We start from the raw sequence: 20,147 nt of genomic DNA on the forward strand, positions 1-20,147 counted from the left end.
ACAGGGTCTCACCGAGTTGCAGAGGGCCTCACTAAGTAGCTGAGACTGGTCACAAACCCGGATCCTCCTGTCTCAGCCTCTCAAATGCTGGGATTACAAGCGTGTGCCACCACGCCCGACAAATTGGTGCCCTATAGTCTCACATAATGTAAGTCATGAGCCAGGCATGGTGGAGCACTCTTGTAATTCCAGTACTTGGGAGGCTGAGATGGGAGGATCTCAGGTTCGAGACCAGCCTCAGCTACTTAGTGAGGCCTTTCACAACTTAGTGAGACTCTTTCAAAGTAAAGAGTAGAAAATTAGGCTGGGGGTGTAGCTTGGAGGTAGAATGCCCCTGGGTTCAATCCGCAGTACCGCATGTGTGCGCGTACACACACAGTAATCATGTTGACAATGACATACATGCACATACCACTTGGTGGTGCCCCTCTAGCCTCCCCTTTTACCTTTTTCCCAATAAAGAATACTGGGATTGCCGGGCGTGGTGGCGCACACTTGTTATCCCCGCGCTTGGGAGGCTGAGACAGGAGGATTGCACAGGTTCGGAGCCAGCCTCAGCTACTTAGTGAGGCTCTCAGCAACTTAGACCCTGTTTCCAAATAAAAGTAGAAAATGGGTCTGGGAGTATAGCCCAGAGGTAGAAGGTCTCTGGGTTCCACCCCCAGTACCACCAAAAAAAATACTGGGATTGACCTTGGTATTCACATATGTACACGTAGTCAATGGTAGTATTTCCATTAATGAAACTCAGATTCTTCCTCCTCCCCTTCCCTTAGACCACCTCCCTGGCTCACTGAGGTTTCTCTTCCATTATCTGGAATCCCTCTCGTATTCCAGTTACTCCCTACCTTGCACATATTGGAGAAAACACCTGACCTTTCTCTGTCTGTGACTGGTTAATCTCACTTAACATAATGTTCCCTAGGTCCTTCCATCTTCTTGCAAATGACATAATTTTCTATGTTGCTGAGTAGAATTCCATTGTGTGTATTTTCCATAATTTTGTAATCCATTCATCCGTTGGTAAATACCTAGGTTCGTCCCATAACTTGGATATTGTGAATTGTGCTTCTATGAACATGGGTATGCATATATTACTATAGTTCTTTGGTTTTAACCCTTTTGGAAAGATACCCAGGAATGGTATAACCAGATCGTGTGGTGGGTCCATCCCTAGCTTTCTGAGGAATCTCCACACTGATCTCCATGGTGGCTGAACTAGTTTGTAATCCCACCAACAGTGTGGAAGAGTTCCAATTTCTTTTTTTCTTTCGTGTGTGTGTGTGTGTGTGTGTGTGTGTGTGTGTTTTACTGGGAATTGAACCCAGATGCATTCTACCTCTGAGCTACATCCCCAGACTGTTTTCTTTTTTGGAAACAGGGTCTCACTAGGTTTAGTGTGTCACTACTTGCAGGGGCTATCCTTGAACCTGCAATCTTTCTCAATCTTTCTCAGCCTCCCAAGTATTAGGATTACAGGCATGAGCCACCTGCCTGGTTCTCAGTGTAGTTTTGATTTGAATCTTTCTGATTGCTAATGATGTTGAACATTTTTACATGTATTGGCCATTTGCACCTCTTTTGTGAAGTGTCTCTTCAATTCAGTTGCCTTTTTTTTTTTTCCGGGTCTGAGGATGTAACCTGGGGCATTCAACCTCCAAGCTACACGCCCTGCCCTATTTTTTATTTTTTTAGTTTGAAAAAGGGTCTCACTAAGTTGTGGAGGGCCTCACTAAGTAGCTGAGGCTGTTCATGAACCACAGTCCTCCAGTCTCAGCCTCCCGAATGCTGGGATTACAAGCGTGTGCCACCACGCCTGGCTTGCCCATTTCTTTTTTTTTTTTTTTTTAAATTTTTATTTTTTTTTATTGGTGCACTGTATTCATACGTCATAGTGGGATACAAACTTTTGTAGACATACATGTACACATCACCAGGTCAGCCCCCACCCGATCCCCACCCCATTTTCTCCCCATTCCTCCTTCCCATGCTTGGCTTAGTGGTTGACATCTAGTATTATAGCAATTTATCCAAAATTAAAAATGATAATCTCACATAACAGTTTCATTTGTCTGATACCAAGCTTTTGATGACTTAAAGATAACATTTCAATATTTCTTTTTGCTTTTTTCTTACCAGAGAATATTTTTTCTTTTTTTTTTGTGAAACTATCATACATTTATTTATTTATTTTTCAGAAAAAATCTATCCTAATATGGAATATGGATTCTAGATACCCAAAACGATCTTGAAAAAGAACAAAGCTAGAAGATATATATTTTCTGATTTCAAACCATATCAAGCTACAATAATTGAAACAGTTTAGTACTGTTTTAAAGGCAGATATATAAACCATTGGAGTTAAATACAAGCGTAGAGCTAAATTCTTCCCTATATTGTCAAGTTATTTTTGACAAGGTTTCCACGAACATTTGGTGGTGGAAATAATAATCTTTTAACTAAATATTGTTGAAAAATAATAATTACATGGAAAAGAATAAAATTGGACCCTTACCTAATCCCATATACAAGTATTAACTCAAAATAGATAAAAGACCTAAATATAATTCTTAAGACTATAAACTTTTAGAAGAAAATCTGGGTCATAAAACCTCACAACATTGAAATTGGCAGTGATTTCTTGGATATGATTTCAATGGCACAGGCAACAGAAGAGTATACAAACTCCCTAAAAAATAAAAAAATATTGTATATCCAAAGACAATGTAAACAGAGTTAAGTTACTAATAGAATTGGATAAAATATTTCCAAATGCTATATCTGAAGGTATATTAATATTCCAACTAGAAATCCTAAAAATTAACAACAATAAAGGCAAACAATACAATTTAGAAATAGGTAAAAGACTAACATAAATAATGAATCTCCACAGATAACCAATCTTAGTTGTCTGTTGGATGGAAAATCTTATTTCTCGGGTTCTGGTGTGTGTTACCTGTTTCTTCTTTGTAGTTAATCTCTTTGGGTATTTTCTCTAGCGCTGGTTTTGAAGACATAAATTCCTTCAGTTTCTGTTTGTCATGGAAGCTTCTTATTTCTCCATCTAATTTGATAGAAAGTTTAGCTGGGTAGAAAATTTTTGGCTGGAAGTTTTTTTCTTTCAGAGTTTGGAATATGTTACTCCAAGCCCTTCTGGCTCTCATGACTTGGTTTGGGAAGTATGGAGTGATTCTAATTGGTTTGCCTCTGAATGTCACTTGGCCCTTTGTTTTTGTTGCCTTTAAGATTCTCTGCTTGGCTTCCACATTGGTCATTTTGACAATGATGTGGCATGGGGATCCTCTTCTCCAATCCTGTCTAAAGGGAGTTCTATAAGTTTCCTGGACCTGTGTATCAACCTCTTGCTCTGTGTTTGGAAAATTTTCTGCTATTACTTCCTTGAAGAGATTGTTGATCCCTTTGGTTTCACTTTCTTTTCCCTCCTCTATTCCAATTATTCTTAGGTTAGCTCTCTTGAAATGGGCCCATATTTCTTCAATGTCAGATTCCTGCTGTTGGATATATTTTTCTAGATTAGAAACTATGCGTTCATTTTTGGAATGATCATCTTCTAAGAGCGAGATTCTATTCTCCATGTGGTCTAATCGGTTGTTTGTGCTTTGAATTGAGGACTTTACTTCATTAATTGCATCCTTTATCTCTTTTTGGCTCTCTCTGAATTCTTTTCGAAGCACCTCTATTATTTCTACAGTTATTTTCCTGATCTTCTAGAAATCTCTGATTTTCTGTTTTATCGGGTTCTGATGTTGTGGGGTTGTGGGCATTCATTGCTTCATTGTTATTCCTCTTTCCCGTGATTTTGGAAGTTTGTGCCTTCTTTGGGTTCTTCCCTTGGGTCACTATGACTTCACTTAAGGTGCTCTGGATCTCAAGACTGTAGTATTCAGACCCCACTACTCCTTTACTGGGTTGTATCACAGAATCTCCGACCCAGGGAGTCGATAGAGGCTGCTTTAAACTATGGGGTGGTGCCAGGTTGCACGTTCTCCTATGGTGTGATATCTCTGCCACCACCACTACCCCACTGGGTCAAGTCCCAGGGAGTACAGTACTGGGATTTCTCCTCTGTGGCCTGCAATTTGACTCACTGTTCTTGAGTTCGCAGATGTAGCTGTACTGGACTCGGTGAATTTGCTGCTGCTGCCGCCGATGGCAATATGGCGCCGCTGCTACGCCCTCGGCCGTGAGGCTGGCTTATTTCTTCTTGGTTTTGAGTTCCACTCTGAGTCCCTGCAGCGTGTTCTGAGCTCAGCCACTGGGAGCTTTAGATGCTCCCTGCGCTGAAAAATCCCGCCTGGCTGTTCTGCAGCGGCTCACCTTGGCTTGCTGTAGCCCTCCAGTGAACTCGCTGCTGCCGCTGGCAGTATGGCGCTGCTGCCGCATCCTCAGGCGTGAGACCGGTGTATCTCCTCTGTGGCTCTGAGCTCTGTTCTCAGTCCGCTTTCTCTCTGGAGCCTAGTGATTTTTTGTTTCTCTGGTGATGGTGTTTTCTGGCTATGAAAGGCGCTGATTTTGTGGTAATGGAGATTGTTTGTTAGCGGGGCTCTTAAGCTCCGCATTTCTTGGTTGCCATCTTCCCGGAAGTCTCTTGCCCATTTCTTGATTGGGTTATTTTTTTAATTTTTATTATTTTATTTAGTGTAAAGCATTCCTAGTCTTTTGAGAAACCTCCATACTGAACTCCAGTGGTTGTATTAATTGATAGTCCCACCAATAGTGTATAAGAGTTCTCATTTCCCCACATACCCACCAGCATATACTAGGGAGTCTGTTTACAGATGGATGGATAAAGAAAATGTGGTATATACCCACAGTGGATACAACATATCATTTTTGTGTAACTAGAAAATATTATGCTATGTAATATCACCCATTCTGAGAAAGTAAAGCATTTTCTCTTATGTGGAAACTAGAGAGATAGGGGGAAAAAAAGGGATTTTATTTTATTTATTTATTTATTGTTTTTTTTTTTTTTTTTTTTTGGTGGTGCTGGGGTTCCTGGAAGCCCTTCTACCTCCGGGCTACACTCCCAGATCTATTTTTACATTTTTATTTGGAAACAGGGTCTCCTAAGCCTGCGCGTGGCTGGCTTCGAACCTGCGTGATCCTCCTGTCTCTGCCTCCCAAGTGCGGGGATTACAAGCGTGTGCCACCACTCCCGGCTATTTTTTTTTTTTTTTTTTGTGGTACTGGAGTTCCTGGAAGCCCTTCTACCTCCAGGCTACACTCCCAGGCCCATTTTATACTTTTTAAATTTTACTTGGAAACAGGATCCTTCTGTCTCCGCCTCCCAAGCGCGGGGATTACAAGCGTGCGCCACCACGCCTGGCGCTAAAAGGGACTTTAGTTAAATGAGAGAAACCAGTAGAATAGTGGAAGGGGGTTGGGAGAAGGAGGTGGGCAAGGGAAAAAGGATAGAAGAAAGAATTCAAATAATGCTTGTCCACATACGAAAATAGTGTAAACTCAACACATACGGGGGGAAAGATGCGGGGGACAGGATGGGATATAGCTGGAAACACAAGTGATGTATGCGTGTATCGCTCTGAATCTCACTCTGACCTCTAATTATAGTGCACCCATATAGGAATAAAAGGACACTATACACTATTCCTGGGATAAACTAGAATTTTTTTTTTTTTTTGTACTGGGGATTGAATCCAGGAACGTTTCACCTCTATTCTATACCTCCTTTTATTTATTTTGAAACAGGGTCTCACTAAGTTGAGACACTTGCCAAGTTGTTGGGGCTGGCCTTGAACCTGTGATCCTCCTGTATCAGCTTCCCAAGTATCCTCCTGTATCAACCTCCATCATCTGAAGGTTTCCAGATCCCAGTGTCTTTAAAAGCTACATGTGATGCCTTTTCGTTGTAAGGAGTCCTTTTAATATGTCAACAAAGTAGCCGAGTATGGTGGCATATGCTTGTAATCCCAGTACTCTGGAAGCTGAGACGGGAGGATCGAGGGTTTGCGGACAGCCTCAACTATTCAGTGAGGCCCTCTGCAATTTAGTGAGACCTTGTTCCAAATGTAAAGAATAAAAAATAAGGCTGGGGGTGTAGTTCCGAGGTAGAATGCCCCTGGGCTCCATCCCTAGTACCACCCCCCAAAAAAAGTCATTGAAGTGATATGATCATTCTGAGAAATGTCTTGGAGTTTTTCTTGCAGGACATGTGTATTTTAGTTACCTGCAGATCTTTCTTCCCTTAGAGAGAGCTCTTTCCTCAGTTCAAGGGAAGGCCCCTTGTGTGTTTGCACCTCTTTTCTATATCCCCTGACTTGGTGCTTCCAGAGTGGAGTATGTGCAGATTGGAAGAAAGATAGTTCAAGAGTGCATTTCTGAAACTAAGCACAGTTAAGCCATTGCGTTAGGAACAGTAGAAATCATGGTTTCAAGCCACAAAGAAGAAATGGGCACCTGACCCTCATTTTTTCATTAATCTAAATTCATCAAGAGATATGAACTCTTACCATTATTTTTGGTAATGTGGGAATAGAATAAAACTTAGTGGATTATTGAAGGCATCAACTCTCTAGAATCAATAGTAATTCTTGAAGCCCTTACTCCTGGCAGATGCCCTGCAGATGGGTGTGTATGGACCCTCCAATGGGGAGGTACCACCCTGTTTCAGTCTGGACTGTAATGCTCAAGCGTTCACACTTTGCAGCAGCTTAATTCTGAGGCGGGTTTCCAGTTCTGTTCACTTGCTTCCATGGACAGGATCTCGGGTTATGTTCCTTCCAAACCAAACGAACCAGTCTGATCGGTCAACCAGGGAAGTAGATCCGCCATTGGGCCAGTCCAGCTAAATCTGTAGGAGTCATCCTGGGGAGTGTAAGACTCGAAACCGTCTCTTTATATCCCGTTCTCTTTAACCTAGATAGAAGAAACCCGTACAAGAGGCACATGAAGGAAAAATTTCATTCCATCTGGGATAGGGAAATGTGTCTTCCAGTCCCTGTTGGCTTTTACAAGGACACTCGTAACTATGAGTATTCACTGATAAGTAGGATAGGTGCTGAGCCCATCACCGTAGTCCTGGCAGGTCCTGAAGGAACCGGTAAAACAGCCTTTTTGGTGAGAGCAATGTTGGAATGGGCAGAGGGTAATCTGTGGAAGGACAGGTTCACGTTCGTTTTCTTCTTCAACGTCTATGAATTGAACTCTAACATGGAGACGAGCTTGGCAGAACTCGTCTCCAGGAGCTGGCCTGTGTCTTTGGAGGTCATCAATGACATGTTTTCCCAGCCAGAGAGAATCTTGTTTATCATGGATGGCTTTGAGAAACTGAGACTTGACATGTGGGCTCAGACTAACCTGTGCAATGACTGGAGCCAGCGACAGCCAGCACAGGTCATCCTGAGCAGTTTGCTGCGCAGGAGAATGCTTCCAGAAGCCTCTCTTCTTCTGGCACTGGGAAAAATAGGTTGGCAAAAAGTTTACGGCATACTGCATAATCCAAGGGACATACACTTCCGTGAATTAACGGAGAGCATGAGAGAGTCCTACGTCTACTACTTCTTCCGTGACAGTAAGAAAGCTGAACAAGCCACCCGGTATTTGAGGTCCTTAGGACCCCTCTTCTCCCTCTGCAGCAGCCCCCTCACGTGCTGGCTGGTCTGTTCTTGTTTAAAACGGCAGCTGGATATTGGAGAAGAACCTGAAATCATCTGTATAAACAATGCAGGTTTATATGCTTCCTTTTTAATCAGCGCGTTCAGAGTAAGAAATGAGAGTTGCGCTACCAGGAGGGACCGAGCTCGGCTCACAAGCCTGTGTGCCCTGGCTGCAGAGGGAATGTGGACGCAGACCTTTATGTTTTGCCAGGAGGATCTTGGGAGGAGAGGGATCTCTCAATCTGATGTCTCCATGTGGCTGAGCATGAAAATTTTTCAAAGGAAGGAATTTTACTTTATCTTTCACCACATGTCCATGCAAGCATTCTTTGCTGCCCTGTATTATGTGCTCAGACAACCTACGGATGGTCCTAACCCGGTCATCGGCAGTGTAACCCAGCTTATAACGGCAAGTTTGACCCAAGCTCAAGCCCACTTGTCCCAGGTGAAGTTACTTCTGTTTTCAATTTCAAATGAAAGAATGACACATGTACTGGAGACATCTTTGGGTTTTCTAACGTCCAAAGAGTACAAGCAGGAGATGAATCAGAGCCTGCGTGACCTAAGTGAACGCGAGGCCATCGAGAGAGTGGTGAATTTCCATGAACTGTTCGAGGGTTTATTTGAAGTCCAAAATGAAGCCTTTGTAAGAGAGGTGATGGGTCTCTTTGAAGAAATTTACCTCAGTATCGATGATGTGGACCCGTTAACGATAGCTTCATTCTGCCTACAATTTTGTCCAACCCTGAAGAAAATTCACCTGTGCATACAGACGATTTTCTCGAGGAATGCTGTATCCAGCCGAAGGTGAGTGCCCCCACCCCATGCCGTGGTTTGCTCCTGGGTGTTTTATGGCTTCTATGCCTAAGAGCGTGGAGGCTGTCATGAGAGTGACACAGGCTTCCTGTGGGGCCCTGGCGATGCTCTTTGCTAACCATGTGGCACTGGACAACAACCTCCTGAACTTTTTCCGTCTCTAAAGAGTAAGCTCTTTACCTACTTCCCAGGGCCAATCTGAGATGGAGAGCGAGCAGTTCTTACTGCTGTCATGACTGCTTTGTAACTCTCTGTGCATGTCCTAGCGACTACACTGGGGGCCTCTGGGGTCTTCATGCTCCTTTCCTGGGGGGGCAGCCATGGGCCCACCAACTCTCAGATGTACAATATCTATCTAGCTTTTCTTTTCTTTCTCTTTCTTTCTCTTTCTCTCTCTCTTCCATTCTCTTTCTTTCTCTTTCTTTTTTCTTTCTCTTTCTCTTTTTTTCCTTCCTTCCTTTCTTTTCTCTGGATAACCCAGGGACATTATACTTCCAAGCTACACCCCCAGCCCTAGTTTTTATTCTTTATTTTGAAATAGGGCCTCACTGAGTTGCAAAGGGCCTCATTATATAGCCGAGTGTGTCCATGAACCATGATCCTCTTGTCTCAGCCTCCCAAATACTGGGATTACAAGCAGTGCACAGTATCTTTCATGATGCTTTCTGGGATACAGTATCTTGTTCACCCAAATATCAACCCTTGTTCACATAGCTGTCAATTATCCTCCCCTGCATAGAGCAGGAAATGGAGACAGAACAAGGTTGATAGATCATTCAGGGTCACAGAGGGAGTGAGCAGTTTCACTAAAGTTCAATCCTACCTGATCTCACCTCCAGATTCTCTAACTACTAGGCCACATTGATTCGGCTTCGTTGGCTGAGCTCTCCCTGTCCGAGGCTGGCTATCAGATTTGTGGAACTTTGGGAATTGTATGTTTGGGGAATGTCTCAAATTGAATTTAGCCACTGGAAAGTCATGGTCTATGTTCTCTTGTAGTTACAAGGAGGTTATCCACTTTTGGAAAGCCTTTTGCCAAGTGTTTATCAACAGCCCAAACCTCCAGGTTTTGGAATTGGAAAACTGTTGTTTCAATGATAACTCCCAGAAGATTCTTACGAAAGCCATAGCCCATCCTGACTGTAAACTCCAAAGCTTGCTGTAAGTTTGATATGAACCTTTTCTTTAAGTAGATGACAAAGTTTTCTTTTGAATTTTTTTGGAGAAGACCAGTTTATAAATGCAGAGCTAGACTCCACAGTGTTCAGTAGAGTAATACTGAGACTTGCATATATAAATTTTAACCAGGTTTGGTGGCACATGCTTGTAATTTCAGTACTTGGGAAGTTGGACAGGAGGATCACAGGTTTAATTTTTATTTTTTTATTTTGGTGGTACTGGGGTTCCTGGAAGCCCTTCTACCTCCGAGCTACACTCCCAAACTTATTTTATACTTTTTTTTTTTTTTTTAATTTGGAAACAGGGTCTCTTAAGCTAGAGCAGCTGGCTTCAAACCTATGCGATCCTCCTGTCTCCGCCTCCCAAGCGTGGGGATTACAAGCATGTGCCACCACGCCCGGCTAGGATCACAGGCTTAAAACCAGCCTTAGCAACTTAGCAAGATTCTGTTTAAAAATAAAAAGTAAAAGCGGGCCACAGGGTGTGGCTTGGAAGTAGACTATCCCCAATTTCATTCCTCAGTACGACACAAAAAAATTTAATGTGTCAAATGTTTATATACCTGTATTTAATCTGATTTGCAAACACCTTTATATCTGGTTTACAAATACCTATATCTGTATATATATTTCAGTTGGTATTTCCACTGCTGTGCCCACACAACTTAGAGGAAGGTTTATTTGCTCACAGTTACGGAGTTTTCAGGGGTTCAGTCCAGGTCAGGCCTGGTTACACTGGTGGAGCTCAGGGTATGGCATCTGCAGGCAAAAGAGGGCTAGTGAAGGGGATTAGAGGACACATACACAGCTCCTAAGGCCATACCCCCAGGGACTTATATCTTTCAGTCACATTCCACCTGCCTAGGTTACCACCCAATAAACACAATGGATTAATCCACCTGAGATTATAACCCTCATGATTTAATTATATCAACTCTGAACATCAATACATGAAATTTTTCTAGGGACATTCTATTGGTAAACAATTTATTATTATTATTATTATTATTATTATTATTATTTTATTTGCAGTACTGGGGATTGAATCCAGTGGCGTTCTACCTCTCAGCTACACCCCTAACCTTATTTTTTATTCTTTATTTTGAAATAGGGTTTTACTAAGTTACAGAGGGCCTCACTAAGTAGCTGAGGCTGGCTGCAAACGCGATCCTCCTGTCTCAGCCGCCCAAGTACTGGGATTACAAGCATTCACCACATCTGGCCTGTTATGTTCTTAATACTGTGACAAGATCTATTTGTATCAGGAAGAAATTGGACCACAAAGGCATTGGGTAATTTTTCCAACCTTACAAAAAAAAGGAGAAAAAGCCAAGTTTGTATCCAGTGTTTTTTAACTTCAGAGCCAAGGTCTATGATCATGACAAAGCTTCATCCTTTAAAAATACTCTTAGTGCCTAAGTGGAAACGGTTCCATTGCTTGGAGTGCATAGTCGGAAACATTCATTCAAATGTGAATGTCTAGGCCGGGCGTGGTGGCCCACGCTTGTAATCCCCGCGCTTGGGAGGCAGAGACAGGATCGCGCAGGTTAGAAGTCAGCCTCACTGGCTTAAGAGACCCTGTTTCCAAATAAAAATATAAAATAGGTCTGGGAGTGTAGCCCGGAGGTAGAAGGGCTTCCAGGAACCCCAGTACCACCAAAAAAAAAAAAAAAAAAAAAAAAAAAAAAAAAACCCAAACAAACAAAAAAACCAAATGTGAACATCTAGCTGGGCATGGTGGTGCACACTTGTAATCCTAGCGCTTGGGAGGCTGAGACAGGAGGATCGCACAGGTTGGAAGCCAGCCTCAGCTACTTAGTGAGGCTCTCAGCAACTTAGACCTTATTTACAAATAAAGTATAAAAAAGGTCTGGGAGTATAGCCTGGAGATAGAAAAGGCCCTGGGTTCCACCCCCAGTACCACACACACACACAGACATACACACACAAAATGTGAACATCTTGCCAGGTATGGTGGCACATACCTGTAATCCCGTTTCTTGGGAGGCAGAGGAGGATTGCAGGTTCAAGGCTAGCCTGAGCAAGTTAAAACCTGTTTCAAAACAAAAACAGCTGGGGGTGTAGCTTGGAGGTAGATGGCCTCTGGTTTCCATTCCCAGTACCAAAATTGAATGAATGAACGAATGGTGAGCGTCTCTTGTGCTTGAGGGACTGTGTTGGATTTTGGAAAGCAACAAGATACAAACATGATCTGTCCATGTCCTTGAGGGCTCAAGAGTTTAAGATGAGATAAGTCTGAGTTTCCTAATAAATGCCTCTGGTATTATATGAAAGCACAGGGAGAGACAGGGGGAAATGGAGATCTGAGCAGCTGAGTCTTGGTGCTTGTCTGGCATCTGAAAATCCCGGTGAGAAATAACTTGGGGTGAGGAGTAACCAGAATTCCAAAAGCAGTTCTTCGAGGCTAAGTCTGGAAAGAAGAGGCCCCCGGGCAAGAGGGGCCTAGCTTTGCACTTGCACCTTCTGGCATGAGTCTCCGTTTCCTTGTCTCTACAGGTGTAACTTCATGCCCCACTTTGGCCTTGACCCAGACTTTTTCAAGGTGATTCTTCATAATGCTCACCTGAAGTGCCTGAACCTGTATGGGACCAGTATGTCCGGAGACGGGGTAAAGTCCCTGTGTGAGGCACTCATGCACCCGATGAACAACATTGAAAAGCTGATGTGAGTCTGTGGGCTGAGGGGCTACCTGCTCTGCTCTCGGCGTGTAATGTGAGGTTTGACTTTGTTTTCTCTTTCTGGAGGTCCCTGGGCCAGCCTCCACCTCTCCTGCTTTCCATCTTCTCAGTCTCTAAGGCTTCTGGGTAGAAAGATGGGTTGTATGTAGAGGATGAGGCTTCTCTTAGAAGGCGGGCTTCACTCCCTACCACCCCACCTCCCAACCTCTCCACTCCTACACCTTCCCACCCCAGATCAAGGCTCCAGGCATCTTGCCCAGTATTTTTTTTTTTTGCCCTCCAGTCAGCCAAGTCTAGAACTCCATTTCCCCCAAGGATATTAATATATTTTATTTTATTTTTTTGTGGTACTGAGGATGAACCCATGGGCATTCTACCTCTGAGCTACACCCCCAGCCCAATTTTTTCTTTACTTTGAAACAGGGTCTCACCGAGTTGCAAAGGGCCTCACTAAGTAGCTGAGGCTGTCTGCGAACCATGATCTTCCCGTCTTGGCCTCCTGAATGCTGGGATTTACAAGCGTGTACCACCATGCCTGGCTGTCCCAAGGATATTTATGAAAACACTCACGAGTGTGTGGGTGAGATCACAGCATGCTCTTCTGACCTGGTAGATGAGGGAGGGAGGGAGAGAGAGACTAGAGAGAGAGAGAGAGAGAGAGACTACTTGCTCAATGCAATTTTTTACTCTTGAAAGTGACCTGGGCTGTCCTCATCCTAAAATAGGCAGAGTCAATTTATTTCCCAGCAGAAATAGTCCAGGAAGGTCATTGAGACAGTGAACAGTACCAGCTCATGAACTCACTCGGAGAATGTGCTCTTGTCTCCCAGCCCATGGTCTCTAGTCTGCAGTGACTGTTGCAAACGCATGTGTTTGAACACTGCGCAGAAGTCGTGCATGGAGCCTCGGCATTCATAGAGCAGGCTCTGTGCACAGGTAGCACAGCACATGGGTTGATAAAGGTCACACTGATCATTTCAACTATGTCCCTTTCACAGCAGCTTTTTCTTCTAACTCTTCATGTGGGAGATCTTGCAAAAACACTTTAGAACTTGGCTCCATTTCGTAGTCATGCCATTTGCTGAATGTTTCATGCACTGCATATAGGTAAGATATGGGTAGCAGATTCAAGAAAGGCAGGAGTCAAGTGTAGATGTGCTGTGTTTGGAGTTGCTGTCTCTTTGGGGAAATGAGCTGTGCTCCTTTCTTTTCTCTTCCTCCCTCCCTCCCTCCCTCGTTGGGTATTGTGGAGGGAGATTCCACAGTCGGGTCCAACTTGGTGGTCAGTATGGGTCAGTTTGTTCCTTGGAGGATGCCAATGTTTGGAGACATGATTGTCTCAACTGCATGGTGAGGGTGCTGCTGGGCCTCTAATGGGTAGAGTCCTGGTGCTGCTAAAAGCTCATGGTGTGTGCAGAATGGAACCCAGCCCCCAGAAAGCAATGGTGCTGGGATCGAGAAGCCTCTTCTACCTGGCATAGTACTCTAGGGTAGTGTGACTCTTCTCCTTTCTCTTCTTCCCAGGGATGTTCTATCTCTGAACTATACCCCTGGCCCTTTTTATTTTGAAATAGGGTCTCAGTGAGTTACTGAGGCTGGTATCAAACAAAATCTTCCTGTCTCAGCCTCCCAAGCACTGGGATTACAAGTGTGCACCAACATGTCTCACTTATGGATTTTTAAAAACGTTTTCTTTGGACTAGGGATTGAATCCAGGAGCATTCTACCTCTAGGTTATACTCTTCGGCCTATTTTTATTTTATTTTCTTAATTTGAAACAGGGTCTTGCTATGTTGCTGAGGCTGGCCTTGAACCTGTGATCTGCCTCCCAAGTTCTGAGCTTACAGATGTGTTCTACTATACTTGGCTCACATTTTGAATTTTTTTTGGTACTGGGGATGGAACACAGGAGCATTCTACGTCCGAGCTACACCCCCACCTCTGTTTTTAATTCTTTATTTTGAAATAGGCTTTTACTAAGTTGTATATGACCTCACTAAGTTTCTGAGGCTTGCCGTGAACCTGCGATCCTCCTGTTTCAGCCTCCCAGTTACTGGAATTATAAATGTGTGCCATCATGCCCAGCTCACATTTTGAATTTTCGATATCCATTTTATATCTTTCTATTTTCTGTCTATTGCCTGTTCCTTAATATATTAATATAGTTATTGTTTCATTTTTTAGTCTTAATGCTAAGGATATGAATGGTTTATGCATCATGCCTACTATATTCAATCACTCTGAATTTGTATAGTTAGTCTTTTCTAATTTTTAATTTTATTTTTATTTTATTGGTGCATTGTATTCATACATCATAGTGGGATAAAAAAATTGTGTAGATATACATGCACACATCACCCAGTCAGCCCCCATCCAATCCCCACCCCCTACCCTCCTCAACCCTCCCTCCCATACTTGGCTTAATGATTGATATTGATACATTTGTCTAAATACATCATGTGCCTTTTTCCCCACCTCCCATACCCTCAGTTAGGTTGCCTTATTTTCTCCTCTATAGGATCTCCTTTTTCACCTGGAGCTCCTCCTTTGACCATTTCACTTCAGCTTTCACATATTAGTGAAAGCACCAGATTTCTTACTTTTTGTGACTGACTAATCTTGCTTAGTGTAATGTCCTTCAGTTCCATCCATTTCCCTGAGAATGCAGTAATTGTATATATTTTTTTAATGGCTGAGTAAAACTCCATTGTGTACATATCCCACAGTTTTGTAATCCATTCATCTGTTGATGAACATCTTGGTTGGTTCCATAGTTTGGCTATGGTGAATTGCGCAGCTATGAACATAGATATGCATGGATTAGTTTGATAGTTTGGTTTGCTTTCTTTTGGGTAGATACCCACAAGTGGTATTGCTGGATCAAATGGTAGATTTGTTCCCATTCTTCTGAGGATCCTCCCTACTGTTTTGCAAAGTGGTTGCACTAGTTTGCAATCCCACCGACAGTGTTTTAGAGTTCCCACTCCTCCACATCCTCATGAGCATCTGTTGTTTGTGTTTTGAATGATTGTCATTCTAATTGGAGTTAGGTGAAATCTCAGGGTAGTTTTGATTTGCATCTCTTTGATTGCCAATGATGTTGAACATTTTTTCATGTATTTATTAGTCATTTGAATTTCTTAATAAAGTTCACTTGCCCATTTTTTTTTTTTTGGTGGTACTGGGGTTCCTAGAAACCCTTTTACCTCAGGGCTACACTCTCAGTTCTATTTTATACTTTTTTTTTTTTAATTTGGAAACAGGGTCTCTTAAGCTAGTGCGGCTGGCTTTGAACTTACGCGATCCTCCTGTCTCTGCCTCCCAAGCACAGGGATTACAAGCATGTGCCACCATGCCTGGCTCATTTGCTCATTTTTAAATTGGAGTATTTGCTTTTTTGGTGTAGAGTTTCTTGAGCTCTCTGTATATTTTAGATATTAGTCCTCTGTCTGAGGAATAGGTGGCAAAAATCTCCCATTCTTTTGGCTCTTGATTGAGGTTCTTGACAGTTTCCTTTGCTGAACAGAAGCTCTTCAGTTTCATGCAGTCCCACACATTGATTCGCCTTTTAATTTCTTGTGCCTTATGGGGTCTTGTTGAGAAAGATATTATCTGTGCCTATGTGTTGCAGTGTTGAACCTATGCCCTCTTCAAGGAGCCTCAAGGTCTCTGGTCTAATTTCCAAGTCTTTGATCCATCTTGAATTGACTCTTGTGCAGGGTGAGAAGGTGAGATTCAATTCCATTTTTCTGCATTTGGGTAATCAGTTTTGCCAACATCATTTGTTGAACAGACTGTCCTTGTTTTATTGTATGTTTTTGGTGCCTTTGTCAAATATCATTTGGCTGTGAGTGTGTGGTTTCGTTTCTGAGTCTTGTAATCTGCTCCATTGGTCTATGTATCTGTTTTTGTGCCAGTACCATGCTATTTTTATTACAGTGGCTTTGTAGTTAGGTATTGTGATTCCTCCTACATGGTTTTTGTTGCTGAGAACTACTTTAGCTATTCTGGGGTTTTGATTTTTCCAAATGAATTTAAGGTCTGATTTTTCTATGTCTGTGAGGAATGATCTTGGTAATTTAATTGGTATAACATTGAATCTGTAGATAACTTTTGGAAGTATGGCCATCTTGATGTTTAGTCTGCCTATCCATGAACATGGAAGATCTTTCCATCTTCTAAGATCTTCTTTGATTTATCTTTTCAGTGTTTTATAATTTTCTTTGCAGAGGTCTTTTACTTCTTTGATTCAGTTTATTCCTAAGTATTTTTTTGTTGTTGGAAATCCTGAGTGGAAGTATTTTCTGAATTTCTTTTTCAGTAGATTTATGGTTGGTGTACAGAAAAGCTTCTGATTTTTTAAGGTTGATTTCGTATCCAGATACTTTGCTGAATTTGATCAGTTCTATAAGTCTTTTGGTTGAGTTTGTTGGGTCTTCTAGGTATAGTATCATGTCATCTACAAATAGTGAGAGTTTGAGTTCTTCTTTTCCTATTTTTACTCCTCTGATTTCCTTTTCTTGCCTTGCTGCTCTGGCTAGAGTCTCAAGTACTATATTGAAGAGAAGTGGTAATAATGGACATCATCCTTGTCTTGTTCCTGTTTTTAGGGGGAATTCTCAAAGTTTTTCCCCCATTTAATATGATGTTGGCTGTGGATTTATTGTAGATTGCCTTTATTATGTTGAGGTATGTTTCTTCTATTCTGATTCTCTGTAGTGTTTTTATCATGAATGGATGTTGGATTTTATCAAAGGCTTTTTCAGCATCTATTGAAATGATCATGTGATTTTTATCTTTGGTTCTGTTTATATGATGAATCACATGGATTGATTTTTGTATGGTGAACCAGCCTTGCATCCCTGGGATGAAGCCTACCTGGTCATGGTGTATGATTTTCTTGATGTGGTTTTTGAATGCGTGTTGCTAGTCTTTTGTTTAATAGTTTTGCATCCAAGTTCATCAGAGATATAGGCCTATAGTTTTCTTTTCTTGAACTATCTTTATTTGGTTTTAGTATTAATATGATGTTGGCTTTGTAGAATGTATTTTGGAGAGTTCTATTTCTCTCTATTTTCATGAAATAGATTGAGGAATATAGGGATTAGCTCTTCTATAAAGGTTTTATAAAATTCACTTGGGAAGCCATCTGGTTCTGGACTTTTCTTAGATGGTAAGGTCTTTATTGCTGTTTCAAACTCTTTGATTGATATTGTTTGGTCTAAGTGGTTTAAGTTTTCTTTGTCTTCTCGACTTAGTTTAGGAAGGTTGTATTTACCTAGGAAGTTGTCAGTTTCCTCCAGATTTTTCATTTTGTTGGAGTATAGTTTTTCAAAGTAATTTCTGACAATCCTCTGGATTTTTGCACTGTCTCTTGTGATATCTCCTTTTTCATCTCTTCAAAATTTGGGTCGATTCTTTTTTTTTTTTTAATTAGACTGGCTAGTGGTTTATCTATCTTACTAATTTTTTTGAGGAACCAGCTTTTGGTTTTGTTGATTTTCTGTATCATTTTTTATTCTCTATTTCATTTATTTCTTCTCTGATTTTAACAATTTCCTGTCTTCTACTAGCTTTGGGGTTAGATTACTCCTGTTTTCCAAGGGCTTTGAGGTGTATCATTAAGTTATTTGTTTGGTGATTTTCTGTCTTATATGAGCACTCAGTGCTATAAATTTCCCTCTTTTTCTTTTTGATGGTACTAGGGTTCCTGGAATCCCTTCTACCTCCAGGCTACACTCCCAGACCTATTTTTATATTTTTTTTATTTGGAAACAGGGTCTCTTAAGCCAGCGTGGCTGGCTTCGAACCTGCAGGATCCTCCTGTCTCCGCCTCCCAAGTGCGGGGATTACAAGTGTGCGCCACCACACCCGGCAAATTTCCCTCTTAATACTGCCTTCAGTGTGTCCCAGAGATTTTGATATATTGTATCTCTATTTTCATTTGTTTTTTAGAAATTTCTTGAGAGATGATTTTTAATTCCTGACATGTTGAGATTTTACTTCTGTTTGAAATATTGTTTTTCTTTTTGTCTGTTGGATAGAAATTCTTGTTTCTCTGGTTCTGTCATGTATGTCTTGTTTCTTCTTTGTACTTAATCTCTTTGGGTATTTTCTCTAGTGCTGGTTTTGAAGACATAAATTCTTTGATCTTCTGTTTTTCATGGCAGATTTTTATTTCCCCTCTAGTTTGAGAGATAGTTTTGCTGGGTACGAAATTTTGGCTGCAAGTTATTTTCTTTTAGAGTTTGGAATATGCTACTCCAGGCCCTTCTTGGTTTGGGAAGTCTGGAGTGATTCTGATTGGCTTCCTTCTGAATGTCACTCTGTCTTTTGTTTTAGTTGCCTTTAAGATTCTCTCTTTTACTTCTACATTGGTCATTTTGACTATATATATGGCATGGAGAATCTTTTCTTTGATATTGTCTAAAGGGGATCCTGTAAGTTTCCTGTACCTGTGTATCAATATCTTACTCAGTGTTTGGAGAATTTTCTGCTATTAGTTCATTGAAGAGATTGTTGAGCCCCTTGGTTTCACCTTCTTTTCTCTCCTCTATGCCAATAATTCTTAAGTTGGATCTTTTTAAATGGGCCCATATTTCTTCAATGTCTAATTCCTGCTGTCAAGCGAGATTCTACTCTCCATGTGGTCTAAGCAATTGTTTATTGTTTGAATAGATGCCTTTACTTCAATGATTGCATCCTTTATTTCTTTCAGACTCTCTCTAAATTCTTTTTGGAATTCCTGTCTTACTTCTACAGTTACATTCTTGACTTGACCTTCTGGAGATCTCTGAATTTCTGTGTTATCAGGTTCTGTAAATGTGGAGTTGTGGGAGCTCATTGCTCCTTTGTTGTTCCTCCTTTTTATGATTTCAGATGTTCGCCTTTGTTGCTTTTGGTAGACTTCTCTCAGTTTCTAGGTGTCTGCTGGTATATCTAAGAGGAGTTTGTATTCAACAGTGCAGTTTGAGGAAGGAGGGAAGTGCAGGAGTGAATGGAAGAATAGGGTAAAATCTCAGAGTCGAATAGAATGAAAGTATGCATTTCGTAGAGCAGAGTATACTAGGGATTAGAGGTAGTAAGGATATAGTAGTATTCTGGTAACCGATGAAGAATTTGTGGTATAATGATATAAAGTATATTTTATACAAGATAGGGGAGGGATAGAAAGCAGGAGCAAGCTAGGAAAGGGATAGTGAGAGGAGGGTTGGTATGTACAAAGGAAGAAGCTTGGGAGAAGGTTTGGAAATAGGTTAAAAATAAACAGAACAAAACCAAAACAATAAAACCAACCAGGTATACACACTCATATACAAAAAAAGAACAAAGAACAAACACAACAAAACCCAACCTCCACTACAAATTAATGCAAGTCTACAATTAAATCTCTATTTAGCAGATAGGTCTGCTGCAGTCTCTCTCTGCAGAAACTGAGTACCACCTGCCCCCTTCCTATTGTGGGTTTGGTTCTCTGCGACTTTCTCAGTTTATGTAGATGGCTGATACTGTTTGGGCTGTGTCATGTATTATGTGCAGGTCACTCTCATGCTTTCCACCGGTTTGGAGACTAGATATCTCCCTGCCACCATTGGTGATGTTTGCCTCTGAGACCAAACTCACTGTTGAGACTCTGTTCTCCGCACCTAGTGCTGGTCTAGGTTTCACGTTCGCCCTAAATGGGAGGTCTGTGATGATTTCGGACCTTCTATTAAATGGGTCTAGCTAGATTTTCCTCCCCCCATTTTCTGCTGAGCAAAGCCAGAGTCTGTCAGAGCTTCTGTTATGTCCAACAGCAGCCTCCTCTCTCAATT

At 41.7% G+C, this 20,147-nt stretch overlaps 1 protein-coding gene across 1 annotated transcript in view; it reads left to right on the top strand.

Moving 5' to 3' along the window:
- The window catches only part of NLRP9 (NLR family pyrin domain containing 9), a gene marked incomplete at both ends in the record, with an annotated part of 61,421 nt that overhangs the window by 6,019 nt on the left and 35,255 nt on the right, over positions 1 to 20,147 (top strand). Inside the window, 3 exons of the mRNA XM_080703760.1 lie at positions 6,905 to 8,447; positions 9,456 to 9,617; positions 12,152 to 12,319. Coding sequence (XP_080559886.1) covers positions 6,905 to 8,447; positions 9,456 to 9,617; positions 12,152 to 12,319 — 1,873 coding nt within the window. The remainder of the gene's footprint in view (positions 1 to 6,904; positions 8,448 to 9,455; positions 9,618 to 12,151; positions 12,320 to 20,147) is intronic.

The sequence above is a fragment of the Muscardinus avellanarius genome, assembly GCF_963383645.1.
Source record: "Muscardinus avellanarius genome assembly, chromosome: 10".
Classification (NCBI taxonomy): domain Eukaryota; kingdom Metazoa; phylum Chordata; class Mammalia; order Rodentia; family Gliridae; genus Muscardinus; species Muscardinus avellanarius.